Source organism: Mirounga angustirostris, unplaced genomic scaffold (genome assembly GCF_029215605.1).
Source record: "Mirounga angustirostris isolate CCGP_5_RB_7025 unplaced genomic scaffold, mMirAng1.0.hap1 SCAF_2, whole genome shotgun sequence".
NCBI lineage: Eukaryota > Metazoa > Chordata > Mammalia > Carnivora > Phocidae > Mirounga > Mirounga angustirostris.
Genome location: NW_026991710.1, coordinates 139,862,189 through 139,878,142, shown reverse-complemented (window position 1 = coordinate 139,878,142; position 15,954 = coordinate 139,862,189). Strand labels below are relative to the sequence as shown.

The 15,954-nt window shown below is 41.4% G+C and overlaps 1 protein-coding gene across 5 annotated transcripts in view; it reads right to left on the bottom strand.

Moving 5' to 3' along the window:
- Positions 1 to 2,333, bottom strand: part of KLHL2 (kelch like family member 2) — a 106,423-nt gene extending 104,090 nt beyond the window's left edge. For all 5 annotated transcript variants that reach the window (XM_064585231.1, XM_045880181.3, XM_045880182.3 and 2 more), the window contains exon 1: positions 2,157 to 2,333. In XM_064585231.1, the coding sequence (XP_064441301.1) occupies positions 2,157 to 2,182 (26 nt within the window). In that variant the 5' untranslated portion in view covers positions 2,183 to 2,333. The remainder of the gene's footprint in view (positions 1 to 2,156) is intronic.
- Positions 2,334 to 15,954: the final 13,621 nt, after the last annotated feature.

The window sequence follows — 15,954 nt, the reverse complement described above, 5'->3', positions numbered from 1 at the left end:
GCCTCCATCCACCAAGCTCTAGCCCAGTGAGGCCCAATAAAGCTCCTTCCCAAAAAGATACTGCCTTGCAATTCTCAAACACAGCACCCCTGATTTCGTGTGGAAGGGAAAAGTGAGCTAATGGGAGTGAAGGCAAACAGGCCAAGGGGTCAGAAGGAAAACTATTTCTGATTCTAACAAACTCTGAACTGAGGGTTAATCCTACATAGACCAAATGAAAATAAACCCTATTTGTATTTATTATTAAGTGAACGTGAACAATGAAGAAGTCTCACCAACTTTAGCCACCCATGATTAAAAGAAGTTTTAACAGTTCTTTCTTCCCTGCTGGTATTCCTAGCTTTCCATCACCTCTCAGCCTGCCATTGTTCCAGCATTACTGATGGAGTCTCAATACCAAAGAACTGTGCTAGATACCAAAATTATGATTAATTGATCTGTCCTAGATTTTGTTTATCAATATTTGCATGCACACGTATTTCATTTTCAATTATGTCTATTTAAATCATTTTCTATGCCTCTACTCCCTCCCTCCAGAGCCTGCTTATTGTCCACACCCTTTTTTCACCTGCATTTCTGAGAGCCCCCGTTCTTTCCTGTAGTTCCCTCTGCTCCAAAAGTAAAATGGGACTGCAGAAAAGGGATATAAAGGGGGCAGATTTACTACAGATAACATGCCTACATGGTATATTCTATATATTATGTGCTGTCTATACACAGGTAACGTTTCCTGCCTTAATTGACTCTAAGCCTGGACAGAACCCATGTGCTGGTGCTGTATTCACGCTACTGATGCTAACAGTCCACCATCATGTTTCCTAGGGGTTCCGGAGCTTTCCCAAAGCTGCTGAAGAACATGACCAGAAAACAAAGCCCTCAAAACCACAGTGATCAGGAAGCAACTGAGCCCCTGCTTCTACCAGCCCAGGAGGGTCAATTCATCAATCTTACTCCTTAGATCCCCATGACCTGTTCCACTCAAGCTAAAAATTCTGTAAGGCACTTTTAGAAACTGTAGTTCTAGGATCCTATTAGCTCTCCTAAAAGGACTCAACATCAAAAAATTATTCAGCCCAAGCCAAATATCCATATTTTGGCTGGAATTCTGCCACACATCCACAAGAGGCTGGTGCCGTACAACTGCCATGGTGTGAAACCGGCCAAATCTAAGTGAAAAACGCTAAGACTCCATTAATAAGATCTCATGAAAAGGTACACCGTTCTCAGAATGAGGTCTGCTTTGGTTTGAAAAGTCAGATTCAAAGGGCTCTTGTTCCTTCACAAAGGTTAACCTAAGGAAGGCAAACCAAAGCTGAAATTTTCAAAACTCCTGGGGATTTATAGTCCACTTTTACTAAATACTTCCAAAAAAATAACATTGTACTGAATAATGCAAATCTTCGATATCTTCCACAATAATTGTTCAACTGTTATTATTTCTGGAAAGTAGTTTCGTTGCCGGTATCTTGAATGTATCTGGGTACCAAGGAAAAAGACACCTGTGCCTGGCAGGTCGCTACACTACTAATTTGCCCAGGGTACCAAGGAAACAGAAGATGCTCTGGTTTCTGGATACAATTTTCTGCAGTGCCAGGTAAAAGAGGTCACATGCCCCGAAGAGCCGTGGCTCATTTAGAGTGATGTAAAAGCTCCTCAGATATTAATTTTGCTAGAAATCCAGAGAAGCAAGCAACCTAAGACCAATTCATTTAGACACCGGTGTCTGGTACTTTCCAGTTTCCTTTTTTTCAACGGACTCCCGTGCAGCACATCTCCATCCCGAGAAAGGGGTTGGCAAGCTGGGCACCAGCAACCCATGCATTCCAGGGAGGCGCACACAGGACGGGCAGAGTCCCCAAGCCCAGCCCCATCCCGAATCTTCTATTCGCCTGGGGCCAGGGAGACCCTTCCCTGGAAATCCTGGACAGGGTTCTAAGTCACTGCCTGGCCGGGCGGAGTTTCCGTCCGCGTCCGCCTCAGGACTGCGGGAACCGCGCCGTCACGCCCCGCAGCTCCCACCGCCCGCGGCCCCCCGGCGTCCGCTCCCCGGCGGCTCCCGGCGGCCGTCCCCGAGCAGCACCCGCGGCCGGCGACACGCGCCGCAGCGGCGCGCGTCTCTGCAGCGGCACAGCCCGCCCGCTCGCCGGCTCACTCACGCGGGAGGTAGCGGCGGCGTCTCCATTGTGGCTCCTCCTGGGCTTCAGAACGCAGGCACCGACCGCCGCCGCCAGCACCATTCCAGCCGCGGACGCCGGCACTGCCCGCCCGCCGAGCCGCGTTCCATCCGCCCCAGAGGGGGCGCCGCGCTCGCCTCACCGCGCGCCACCACCTGCGGCGGCGGCCCCCGCGGCCATGGCCCGCTCGGCCGGGCGCGCTCCGTCTGCCTGCGCGGCTCCCGCGCTCGCCGGAGTGCGGGGCGGCGGCGGCGGCGGCGGCGGCGGGACGGGCGGGCGCGCGGGCTCGGCGACTTCCGGGTTCGGCCCCGGCCGCGCCGACGCCGTGACGGGACGGTGATGCGGCCTCCCGCGGCGGCCGAGGACCCCTCCCTCGGCGCCTCCCCTTCCTCCTGCTCCGGCTGTTGCGGCTGCTGAGGGTGCTGCCGCTGCGGAGGGTGCTGCTACTGCTGCTGCCGTTGCTGCCGCTAGCGGTGGAGGCGGGCGGGCGCCAGCCGGGAGCGGGGCGGGCGTGCCCAGACGCGGGCCCGCGGGGCGGGACGGGGGCGGCGGCCGCCCGCAGCTGGCGCTGGGGCTCACCCGGGCGGCGGGAGCTGGAAAATGGGAGGGGGTGTTGTCTGTGCGGGGAAAGGGCACCCGAAAACACAGCATATCGGCGCTCGCTCTTCACTTACTGCTCTGCTTCGCGGGCGTGTTCACATCGCTCTCTTTTGATTTGAGCCTGTGCCCAGGGAGATGGGAAGGGTAGGCACTAACCAACCACTTCCTTCACAAATGGTGAAACTGAGGCAAGAAGAAGTGAATTTGCCTGTCCAGTGTCCCAAGCAAGGACCTGGGCCTCCCTTCCCAGTGTATGATCCATTCGTTGGACAAGTGAAGTGAGCACCTACTAGACAAGGTTTTGGTACGGGATACGACAAGAGAGCAAAGCCATCATGGAGCTGTCAATCTAGACGGGCTAAGAAACAAACGAAGGATGCGTGCTGTGAAGAAAATCAGAGTGAGGAAATGGGATGCTATTTTAGGAGTAACCAGAGAAGGCCCCTCAAATGATATCATTTAAACAGAGATGGAATAAAATTAATCTTGAGGAAAGCAAAGAGTGCTCAGGGCAAGGGAAGAGTAAGGCAGAGACTCCTATGCAAAATCTTGCCTGGCTTGTTGAGGAACAGGAAGGAGAACAATGTAGCAGGTGATCGTCCAAATATGCCCGCTGGACAACAGTAGCATCTGGCAGTCGGTTAGAAATGCGAATTCAGGAGGCCCACTTCAGATCTACTGAACCAGAAACTCTGGGGGTGGAGCCTAGGAGTCTGTCCTGTAACAAGGCTTCCAGATGATGCTGATGCGCGCTAAGGTTTGAGAACCTCAGCTGTAGCTGAAGCAGAGTGAGGACAGGAGACAGTCCGAGGAGGTGTTGTGTGGGGAGTACTGACAGGTCACAAAGGTCTTGTAGGCCATCATTAAAGATTTGGCTTTTACCAAGAAGAGACACAGCTGTAAAGTTGTGAGCAGATTAATCTGATAATTAAAAGGACGCCTTTGCTGGTATTTGTTTTAAAATACTCCACCAAAAATAAGGGGGGGGGGGGTAGGGAATAGTAGAAAAAGATGGACAAATTGCTAATTTTTGATGCTGAATGATGGGCGCATGAGGATGGTCATCATTTATGTGTATGTGTATGTTTTTAAAGGCCCATAATAAAAAAAAAAGTTATTTTTTTCAAAAGATGACTGGTTGCTATATGAGTGGTATATGTAGGGAAGTAAGAGAGCAAACAAGGAGATTAGCCTAGCTGGAATGAAAAATAAGGATGGCCTAGACTAAAGTCAGAGTGATGGAGAGAAGTGGTCAGATTCTGATTCTATTTAGAAGATAAAGCACACGGGAATTGCTGATAGGTTAGATATGAGTATAAGAAAAAGATAGAGTCAAAGATAATCCCCAGGGTTTTGATCTGGGCTCTTGGGAGAATGGACTTGACATTTACTGAGATTGGGGAGATAGAAACAGATTTGGTCAGGGGAAGGAAATATTTGTAAACTCTGATTTAGACATGGTTAAGTTTGAGGTGTCTATTAAACATCCATGTGAAGATAGGTGTAGACAACTAGATAAATATATCTGAAGTGGACATAACTGTGGAGTTTGTCAGCATACAGATGTTATTTAAAGTCACGGAACTGGAAACCACAGAGGTAGACAAATCATAAGAGACTCTTAATCTCAGGAAACAAACAGGGTTGCTGGAGTGGAGGTGGGTGGGAGGGATGGGGTGGCTGGGTGATGGACATTGGGGAGGGTATGTGCTATGGTGATAGCTGTGAATTGTGTAAGACTGATGAATCACAGACCTGTACCCCTGAAACAAATAATACATTATATGTTAATAAAAATAAATAAATTAAAAAAAAATAAAGTCACAGAACTGGCTGAGATCAACTACATAATTAGCTATGGAAGAGGACAAAGAAATGAGCCCTGGGGCACTCCAACATTAAGATATTAAGGTGAAGAGAATTCAGGAAAGGAGACAGAGAAGGAGCAGTGGGCGGGGTAGGAGGAGGACCAGAAATGTCTTGGTGGCCTACTGAAGTGTTCCAGAAAAAGGCAATATTTTAATATGCCTTAGCATGGGCTAACCTTGATCCACCATGAATAGGACATACACCATGAGTTACTGGTGGTTGTTTTTTTTTTTTTTTTTTTTCAGATTCCAAAGAAAACTTCCTACTTTATCAGGTCATTGTAAGAATTAAATGAAATAATCCATGTAAAGTGTATAACACTAAGTGTATAATGGAAGCACTTAATAAATGGTCATGGCTATTATTATTTCTACATATTTCCATGATATCAGTCATACCTGACTGAGCTAGGAATTGAGATTAAGTGCTGGACCCAAGAGATACACACTAACTTAGGTTTGATCAAAACTTTGATCTGACTTCTTTCTTCTGCATGCAAGGTGAGTGAGCAGAGCTGTTTGATCACCCATTTCAGGAACTCTTTCAAGAAAAAACAAAAAAAGTCTTCTATTGCTTGTGTATATTCCCACCCAAATGAAGATGTGTCAGTCTGACAATTAAGTACACAACTCCAAACCATAGTTCCCCTAGATTAATTTTTTCTGTTACAATTCTCTGCTCCTTAAGGGATCCAGATCATCTAGAATGCTAAGTATCTATCCAAACCTTTTCTTTTTCATTATCTATTTCTAAATTTGTAGACTTTACAAATGGTCTGGGAAAGAGTACCTTTTTACCCTCGTACAGCTCAACCTCACTGAGAGTCAAATGTCAGGTAGATTTGAAGGCAGTCCATGTTTCTAATCCAAGTCTCTGCCCTGGAGCCCATTCCTTGCAAAGAAGGGGAAGAAATAAACCCACAACTCAACATCTCATCTAAGAATTTTGAAGCAGTTTGAAAATGTTAACTAATCTCCACTGAGCTTTTGTTGTTTTCTGAAAAGACAGTGATGGAAACTTTGGCTTTCAGATGTAAGTAGACCTGCCCAAGATCAGTAGCAATTTATGAGGCCAGTTTCCATTTTCATCTTTGCATGGGCCAAGTAACTTCACAAAGCTGGCCCTTGGCCAGATGCAACCTCAAGACCTAACCCTGCCTTACATTCATGAGAAAAGTAAACAAAAATGCTTGACAGGATGAAGACAAGTCCATTTGTGGGGAAAAAAAACTTTTAATACATCTTTCTTTGTATGTCAGCTTCACCATTTTCTCAAGTAAAGGGCACAAAGGATTAAGAGTAGTTGCCCAAGGCCACCAAGGACTTCTCATTTCCATTTCCCTTGGTATGGAGCTGACTGGACATGCAAAGGTGTTTGAGATCTCCCTCCTTGGGTTATTAGCTCCACTCATCTCCTGATTATTCTTTAGATGAGTTGTTTACTCCCCACAGAGGGATGACACAAAAGTCCATTTGTTATACTGTTGAAATAGAACAAGTCCTTAGCCATGTTAGTAACCACAACCTAAAGCTAATGTGAGTAACCAGAATATATCACTTGTAAAGAAGATGGAACCACACAGAGGAACACATCAATGACAGTAGCTGGTGACAAAAGTTACTCAGATCGAGTTGAAATCAGATGTTGCAGTAGACTAATGACATGACATGGCAGGCACAGATACATCATATGGCAAGAATCTGGGAACTGGGGATTGTTCATGTAAAGAAAAGATTTAATTTCACCAGAGAGTATAAAGCTGTAAGATCCCATTTTTGTAATTCTTTTCAGTGTAAATATAGCAAGTATGAAAAGCATCACTTATTCAAAAATACACCTTTAAAGAAAGCTGAAGACCTTCTATAAAGTCTTATTTTCTATCCTAAAGAGGTGGTTTAAAATTCATTACTTGGGTGCCTGGGTGGCTCAGTTGGTTGAGCAATTGCTTCGGCTCAGGTCATGAGCCCGGAGTGGGATAGAGCCCCACATTGGGCTCCCTGCTCAGCGGGGAGCCTGCTTCTCCCTCTGACCCTCTCCCCTCTCATGCTGTTTCTCACTCTCTCTCTCTCACTCAAATAAATAAATAAATAAATAAATAAATAAATAAATAAATATCTTTAAAATGCATTCCTTGAGTTGTTTTTCTATTTTTAAATTAGGGTTTTTGTTTTTATTCTTCTGATTTGGAAGCAGCTTAGTGTACATAATATGAAGCATTTCAAAATATCTTTGCAAGATTTTGCTATTTAGCAAATGGATTTGTTGATACATTAAAGGTATTTATTACGTGCTTTGTGGTGTTAAATGGGGTGATGTGAGTCTTCTGCTCCAGACCAGTAGAAAATCCTTAATTGAAGGAATCCTTCATTTTTATGACTCCAGTTTACTCTGCAAATGCTTCCTTGTTTTCATAGTCTTTAAGCTACCAACCCTACTTCCAGCGCAGCACACCCGCCCATTATCCTGTATGGGAGGCTCCTGGAGAAATAAAAGCAAATTGTTTGCTGCCAAGTTTAATTGGAAATCTGTTGGAATTGGTACAGGAAGTATCCAAAAGTAGAGTTCACACTAATGTATATCAGGTAAGCAGTTTCTCTGTGCTTTTTTTAAGAAAAGAAAATCTACTTAATCTATTTTTACTTGTATAGAGTTATATGGTATCTATTTATGTAGTCTAGTGATATAATACCTCATTAGAGAATTATCTAAGACTAAACATCTTTCTTTTTTAAAAATTTTTTTTCTTCTAAAAGCTTTTATTTATTTATTTGACAGAGAGAGACAGCGAGAGAGGGAACACAAGCAGGGGGAGTGGGAGAGGGAGAAGCAGGCTTGCCGCCAAGCGGGGAGCAGGATGCAGGGCTCGATCCCAGGACCCTGGGATCATAACCTGAGCCAAAGGCAGACACTTAACGACTGAGCCACCCACGTGCCCCTTTTTTTTAAAAAAAATTTATTGTTATGTTAATCACCATACATCATTAGTTTTTGATGTAATGTTCCATGATTCATTGTTTGCGTATAACACCCAATGCTCCATGCAATACGTGCCCTAATACCCATCACCAGGCTAACCCATCCCCCACCCCCTCCCCTCTAGAACCCTCAGTTTGTTTCTCAGGGTCCATAGTCTCTCATGGTTCGTCTCTCCCTCCGATTTCCCCCCCTCCATTCTTCCCCTCCTGCTATCTTCTTCTTCTTTTTTTTCTCTTAACATATATTGCATTATTTGTTTCAGAGGTACAGGTCTGTGATTCAACAATTCACAACTGCACAATTCACGGCGCTCACCATAGCACATACTGTCCCCAGTGTCCATCACCCAGCCACCCCGTCCCTCCCACCCCCAGTACTAGAGCAACCCTCAGTTTGTAAGACTAAACATATTTCTACACAGTCAGCAATGCTGGGGGGAGGAAAGAGCAAGTAAAAATTCTTGACAAACTACAGGAACTACAGGAAGCATTATTAGCATGTTGTCATTCTTCTCAAGTTATGCGTGCGTGTGCGCGCACACACACAAACTTCTGTTTGTCCATCACAGCTGACTGTTCGTAGCATGGACCTTAAACCAAACTGTGAAATACATTTGTTGTTGGCATTCTCATTTTCCCCATTCTGTTCCTTTTTTTCCCTTTGACATCAATATATCTATCACCTCTGACCCTCCCCATCCACTCATCTCCAAAGTCCTTTCTTCATCCCTAATAAAACTTAGAAATTATCTAATATGAGTTAACAGAATGGTTGATTAGTGGATTATACTTTAATATAATAGCTTTAATATAATGGGGTACCTTCTTATTGGTATTATTTTAGCCAAATAATATTTTATACCCTAGTCTTTCTCCTAGAATGCATTTCAATGCCCTCTATATTATTTTAATCACAATATTTTTGATAACAAAGTGTGATGTTGAAATGTGTCTTTTTCATTAATGGACTTGGACTTCATTCAATGAACTGTGAAAGGAATGTTTTACTTAAATAAAAGACAATGCTGATAGAAGAGATGAAAAATATTCCTGAACTCTAGACTTTTTTGAGACCAAAACCTCTGGAAGTTTGTATTATTTGTTCAAATTGTTCACATGGCAATATGAAAGATAAGTCTTGAATTTCCACATAAATCCTAAAATTTGAGCTCAGCCCAAGTCTCGGAATTATTTTTGCAAGTAAGGATCCTTTGCCAAGAAATCCTTTCTAGTTCTTAATCTGGTTCTAGTCAGCTTCTGGATGCAGAGAAGCATGTTTAATGCACGATATAAGTGGTTAGTCAATTCCTGAGGCATCCATATTTCTTCATTTTCCTTGTTAAGATTTTGGTAATAATCCAACCCAAGAAATAGAATTGAATCCAGGCTGCATATGTATGAGAACTATTCTTCACTGAACTAAAAATGAACCTAAGCTGCCATTTTGAAGTCTTTGTTAAAAGCCAACTATAATTAAATCATAAGAAAAATATTCCTAGTCATACTTTCTGAGGCAAACTAATTCAAGCAAATGTTAATTGTATTACACTTAGGTATTATATCAATTTTTTAATGCCAGGTGGGGAAAACACTGACCACCTTATTTTAAGTTGCAGTTGTACTCTCAACACTCTCTAAACTCCTTTTCTGATTTATTTTTCCCCAAAGCACTTATTTATAAATCACAATTTAACAAAGTAGGTGTTTTACATGTTTATTTCATTTATTGTCTGTCTTCCCCCTTAGAATGTAAGCTCTGTGAAGGCATAGATTTTAGTCTGTTTGGTCCCTGCAGTATGAGGCTTAGAAAAGTTCTGGCACATAGTATGCATGCAACACATACTATTGAATGAACAAATTGGCACTATTTACTATATTTACCAACCAAAACACTTACCTCCAGGAATGTATATTCTAACTCAGATTCATGCAATGTACATTTTAACACTTATATACAACAATTATATATAATTATATATTAATTTTTCTTCTTTTTTACTTTTGGAAGCATAAAATTGATGCTCCCCAGAAATAAGGAAGGCACAGAGAAACTTACTTTGATTCCAGTCAGTCAACCAGCTAACATTTATTGAATGATTTATTTGATGAATATACTGGGTTGAGAGTTGGGGGGAGTGGTAGAAATAATACAAAGCATAATGTGGGATGCCTGGGTAGCTCAGTCGTTAAGCATCTGCCTTTGGCTCAGGTCATGATCTCAGAGTCCTGGGATCAAAGCCTGCATTGGGCTCCCTGCTCAGCAGGGAGTCCACTTCTTCCTCTCCCTCTGCTGCTCCCCCTGCTTGTGCTCTCTCTCTCTCTTTCTCTGACAAATCAATAAAATCTTTAAAAAAAAAAAAAAAGCTTAAGACAAGAATTCTGCCTTTAAGAAACTTGTAATTAACTTCAGACTTCAAGACATAAATCTAGTATATTAAATCAAATTAATTGGACAAAAGTACCAGACAACAAAGTCTTCACAAATAAGGTGAGTACTGACTTGCTCACTTAAGAAAGAGAAAGGCACACAGTAGGAAAAGAGAATATATTCCTGGACAGAAAAGGGGGATTTTAGACAACAAATGATTTCAAAGACTGGGGTAATAAGAAATAAAGCCAAGATGTTAATGTGAAGGTCAGATTCTAGAGATCCTTGAATAGGTTTTATATGAAATAAGTAGATAAGTATTAGAGGAGCATGTCTGTCCATCTGTGTGTGTGTGTGTGTGTGTGTTTGGCCAGGTAGTAGAGTACAAACTACTGTAAGAATTTTAATCTGGCATTGGTGTGCAAAATTAATAACAGATGGAAGAGACTAGAAGCAGGAAGATCAGCTGGGAAACTATCTAATCGTAAGAGTTCATGTGGGGGCACCTGGGTGGCTCAGTTGTTAAGGGTCTGCCTTCGGCTCAGGTCATGATCCAAGGCAGTCCCGGGATCGAGTCCCACATCAGGCTCCCCCTGCTCTGTGGGGATCCTGCTTCTTCCTCTCCCTCTGCTTACCACTCCCCCTGCCTCTGCTCTCTCTCTCTTTCTCTCTCTCTCGGACAAATAAATAAATAAAATATTTTTTAAAAAATAAGAGTTCATGTGTGAGATGATAAAACTTGAAGTAGAGTAGTGTGCTATTAATGAAAAGGAAAGGCCAAATGGAAAAGATGGAATAAGCATGACTTGTTGACTAATTTGACATGAAGGCAAAGGAATATGTTGTCAAATATCTTGGTGTTTTGACAGATATTGATAAAAAAGAATATGATGATATAATTTTTTTAAGATTTTATTTATTTATTTGACAGAGAGAGAGAACAAGCACACAAGCAGGGGGAGAAGCAGGCAGAGGGAGAGGGAGAAGCAGGCTCTCCACAGAGCAAGGAGCCCGAAGCAGGCCTCGATCCCAGGACTCTGGGATCATGACCCAAGCCGAAGGCAGATGCTTAACCAACTGAGCCACCCAGGTGCCCCATATGGTGATAGAATTGATAAAAAAAGGGGGCGCCTGGGTGGCTCAGTTGTTAAGCGTCTGCCTTCGGCTCAGGTCATGATCCCAGGGTCCTGGGATCGAGTCCCACATCGGGCTCCCTGCTCGGCGGGAGGCCTGCTTCTCCCTCTCCCACTCCCCCTGCTTGTGTTCCTGCTCTCGCTATCTCTCTCTCTCTGTCAAATAAATAAATAAAATCTTTAATAGAAAAAAAAAAGAATTGATAAAAAAGAAGAAAAATCACATGGGATAAATGATAATGGGTATGGCTTTAGGACTAAGAGTTTGCAGTAATAGCAAGATAGCCAAGCGAAATGTCCAGCAGAAAGTTGTAGATAAGCCCGACAAGGCCACTGGGTACAAAGATTCAGTCACTCAGAGAGTTATTGTACCCTGAAGAAACAGGTAATGCAACTTTCTGTGGCAAGCTACTTTGTTACAAGATGTAAACTCTCCCCCATGTTCTCCACATTATTCTATGCATAGGTTGACATCCCTGTGTTGTTACTGGTTAACTTCTTAATTGTTAATTTTTTAGGCAAATAACACATGATTATATTCTTACAGTAAAAATTCAGACCATAAAGTGAAACTTCCCACTGACCTCTCCCCCAATCCCCTTCCCAGAGGTAACACACATTAACCATTTTATGAATGTCCTTTCAAACATTTTTCTAGGCAGTTACATACATATGTGGTACATATAGAAACACATGTGTTTGTATTTGTTTGTTTTACATGAGTGGAATCATGCTGTATGGTACTATCAGCCCAATAGCAGCTGCTAAGGAAGTCTTACTGCCAATTTGCTGTAGCTGTGGGGAACCGAGGCAGGGAAAGCTCGGCTGCCAGTTGCCAATACATCCAAGATTTTAACTGACACTAATTTCAGGGAAAATTCTGAACATCGGAAGCTTGGCTAATGCATTAGATTAAATAGTACCTTGCCAGATAGAACTCCATTGGGTCTCAGTACCACAGAAACTTTTTCCCTCCCCTCTCACCAAAAGGCACACACTCGTTTGGAAATCTTATTTTTACTCTAATCCTTAGGAACAAGATTCAAGTCACTACTTCTCCAGTAAAAAAAAAAAAAAAAAAAAAAATCTTTAAACAGATTTACATTACCAGAAATCCTTAGTTTTTCTAGATTCTCAATGTTTTTTTCATAAAATCTCTTGTTCTAACCTGCACTTTTTCTCTCCGTAATTTTTCATTTCAGTTACTATTTTTAAAAAGGAGGCTTTCTCTTTAAAACTCGGGGTATGAGGAAGATCTAGAAGAGCTGAGTTATGGTGGATATCTGTTCATTTTATATTGGTCAAAAGCTGCTGAAATTTCAAATTTCATTCTCTTGTGTTTTTGTTCCTGGTTAAATCTTCCTAAAACCATAGTAATTACATGCCTACTTATAATGATTTACTTTAAAGTATATTTAAATATTGCAACAACATGCATTTTATTTAGCACAATCCATTTTTAAAGTTCTAACTGTGGGAAGCTTTCTATATATGTTCATAATTACAGTTTATTTGAATGTGGAATATTTTTGGAAAGTGAAGTACCATACTTTGGGGGGGTGGAATGAAAATAATTTATGTATTTTTAAATGAACTAAAGTTTTTTTTTTTAATGTTCAGTATCTAGGGTAATTTTTAAATTTGTTGGTTCTATTTTATATTATAAGCCTTGAATAAAAATATCTTTATACAATGAAATCTCACTAATGTTTTCAAAATGCATATCATTGGCCATCTCCAACTACTTTGGTAATTGTGGTGATTAAATTACCATTGCAAGATTTTTTTCTTATACTGAATTCCATACAAAATAATTCTTGCAAGTGGAGGTATCTTTCAAAAAACTAGCTGAAAATTATTTATATTTTATCAGTAACGAATTATAATCATAGTACTAGAAAAGTATGGCTGAAGCCACTTTGATAACTTATCCAGTCCATTCACCTCATTTTATATGGGAATATAACCAATTCTTTTTTTTTAAATTTATTTATTTGTCAGAGAGAGAGAGAGAAAGCATAGCAGGGGAAGCAGCAGGCAGAGGGAGAAGCAGGCTCCGCACTGAGCAAGGAACCCGATGTAGGACTCAATCCCAGGACCCTGGGATCATGACCTGAGCCGAAGGCAGATGCTTAACCGACTGAGCCACCCAGGCGTCCCATAACCAATTCTTACAGGCATTCAGGGCATATTTCAGAACTTTCTCCAATAACTCATTCTACACTTTTACAGTCCTTTTCAAGACTTAGTACCTAGCATTGTGTTTACCTTGGAGACAGATTCAAAAAATAACGTGCCTGGGAATAGCTTGTGTACCCTGAGGAAATGAGATATACATATCTAAAATTATAGGGGAATCCGATTCATGAGTATAAAGATAATAAGGGTTGGATTATCCCAGAAACACTTTTTGGAAAGGTATAATTTGATTTGGGGACATGTAAGATTTACATCAATAGAGGAGAAAAGGGAACAGTTTCCTCACATAGGGAAGGAAAAAACAAAAACAAAAAACAAAACAAATGCTGGACCTGGCAAAAATATAGGTCTACCCTGATTGGAGTTGAAGAGTAGGTGAGATTGGACAGGTAAGACAAGGTGCTTTCTCAGGGGACCCCCCAAGGCCCTGGGTGTGCAGTACTTTATAAATTGGTCTAATAAGCTAGAAGACTGAGGCTTTTTAACAAGTGAGTAAACTATGCAAGCATTACTTTATTGAGATTTATCTGGCTGAAGTAGAAATGACCAAGTTGGGGTTTGGGAAGTTTTAGAAGGAAGGACATTGACCAAGGAGGCCTTACACTTTGCACCAAAGGTTTCAAAAATACCTATGTCCTTGTGACACAACACTTGCACTTCTAGGAATTTATCCCAAAGAAGTAATCATATGTGCACATGGGCCATCTACCAGAATATTTAATGCAGTTTATTTCTATAACAATAAATTAGAACCTTAAATTGATCAATAGGTGAGTGGCCAAATATTATTATAATACCACCATGTGGTGGCCTGTTATGGGACCATTAAAAGTGATACATTACAAGACCACTTAATGTCATAAAAAGATGACATACCTTTGACAGGAAAAGAAAGTTACAAAATCTGTGTATAGTATGATCCTATGTATCTAAAAGGAAAAAAAGGGTGTGCATGTGTGACAGAGAGAGAGTGAGAGAGCATCTCTGCTTGTAACTAGGAAGTTGAGCAAACAGGACACCTTTTGATTGGGTAGAAAATGCAACTTTTATCTTCCATTGTCCTTTTAAGTATGTGTTCGTTGGTGTTCCTGCCTTAAGGTGAAGGGTGAAAGGGGCCCATCACTTTAAGATGACAAAAAGTTCTTCAGCCAGTTATAGTCTTAAAAAACCACAACTCTGTCTTAATTGTCAAAATTCCAAACCTCACTCTGTGCTAACTTTTCTTCCCTCCCCAATCTCTGACTACTTCAGTCTGAAATCTTGCAGAGGGAAAAGTTGGAGAGGGAGTGAAATCCCTCACCAATACTCTTTAGACTGTGGATGGCCAATCAGGAAATTTGCATTCTAGAACCACCTCTACATCTCAAACTAGTAAATTAACCACTCCAGTTTTTCATTACCTCCATGTGAAAAATGGAACTAATAACACTTGGCCTACCTACATCTTAGATTTATTAGGCACATCAAATTATATCACAGAAGCAGAATTACTTTGCAGAGTTGAATAGTGTTTGGGTAGTGTATTATGAAACACAACCCACTAGACTAGGGATCCAAAAACCAAATGCCTACAGGAGGCCAGGAAGGTAACCTAAATGACTACATCATTTAAAATGTAAGGTGATAAATAGGAACGAGCATCTGACCTTAACTCTGGGGAAGTGATGGAGAGCCCCCGCCCAGGGAGAGGGAGCAGCTACCCCTCAGATCTGAGTCACTTGTGCCGTGGAGAAATACAGGCCATGTTACCGGATCCTCTGATATTTCAAGGAAAGCCAGAATTCCTGATTTTTATGTGAAATCTTCTAATTTTCCAATATTGACAACTGATTTAAATATCAAACACAACATAGACCAACAATGTGTGATCTGAACTAATGATGAGGCTAGATTCAGGCCCCAGGACATCATTTCATAATCCTGCACTAGACTATAAACAACTTGAAGGCAGAGACCTTGACTTTTATCTCTGTGGTCTCAATATTTGACACAATGTCTGACATATTTGGTGCTGAAAACATGCTGGTAAAATGATAGATGCTCCCTGCTAAATTGAAAGACTGTTTCTACACATGAAGACCACTCAAACAACTCAAGACTGCCTCTGCATAAACTTTTTTTATATATGTAAACTTAACTGTAACAGTCCTTCCTTTTATTTTTCCCAACCAGTCAAAATAGAGTAGGGGAAAGAAGTAGAAGAAAGCTAAAGAAATAGAGGCAAAATAAAAGATGAATGTGAGCAAAGAGTTAAGTAAATAAATCATAAGATGTTTGGTTATTTCTGGGGCTTTGTCAAATCTCCTGTAAGGAGATTAGGTTGATCTGATTGAAGTGGGTGGATTTAAGCACTAAAGAGGTAGGTGAGAAGAAGAGCAGCACCTGACTTAGGGGATGTTGGTGTCTGTTGTGGGGATAGCAGTAGTCAGAGAAGACTTCCTGAGGATGTGTTGCTATTTAATTCAACAAGTGATTTAATTCAACAAATAGGTACTGCATATTTACTATGGAATATATCAGTAAGCAAAACAGAGACCTCTAGCCCTCATAGAACTTACATTTTGCTGGGAGGAGGCAGACAATGGACATAATAAATTAGAAAATTATATAGTATGTTAGATGGTATGATGGTCAAT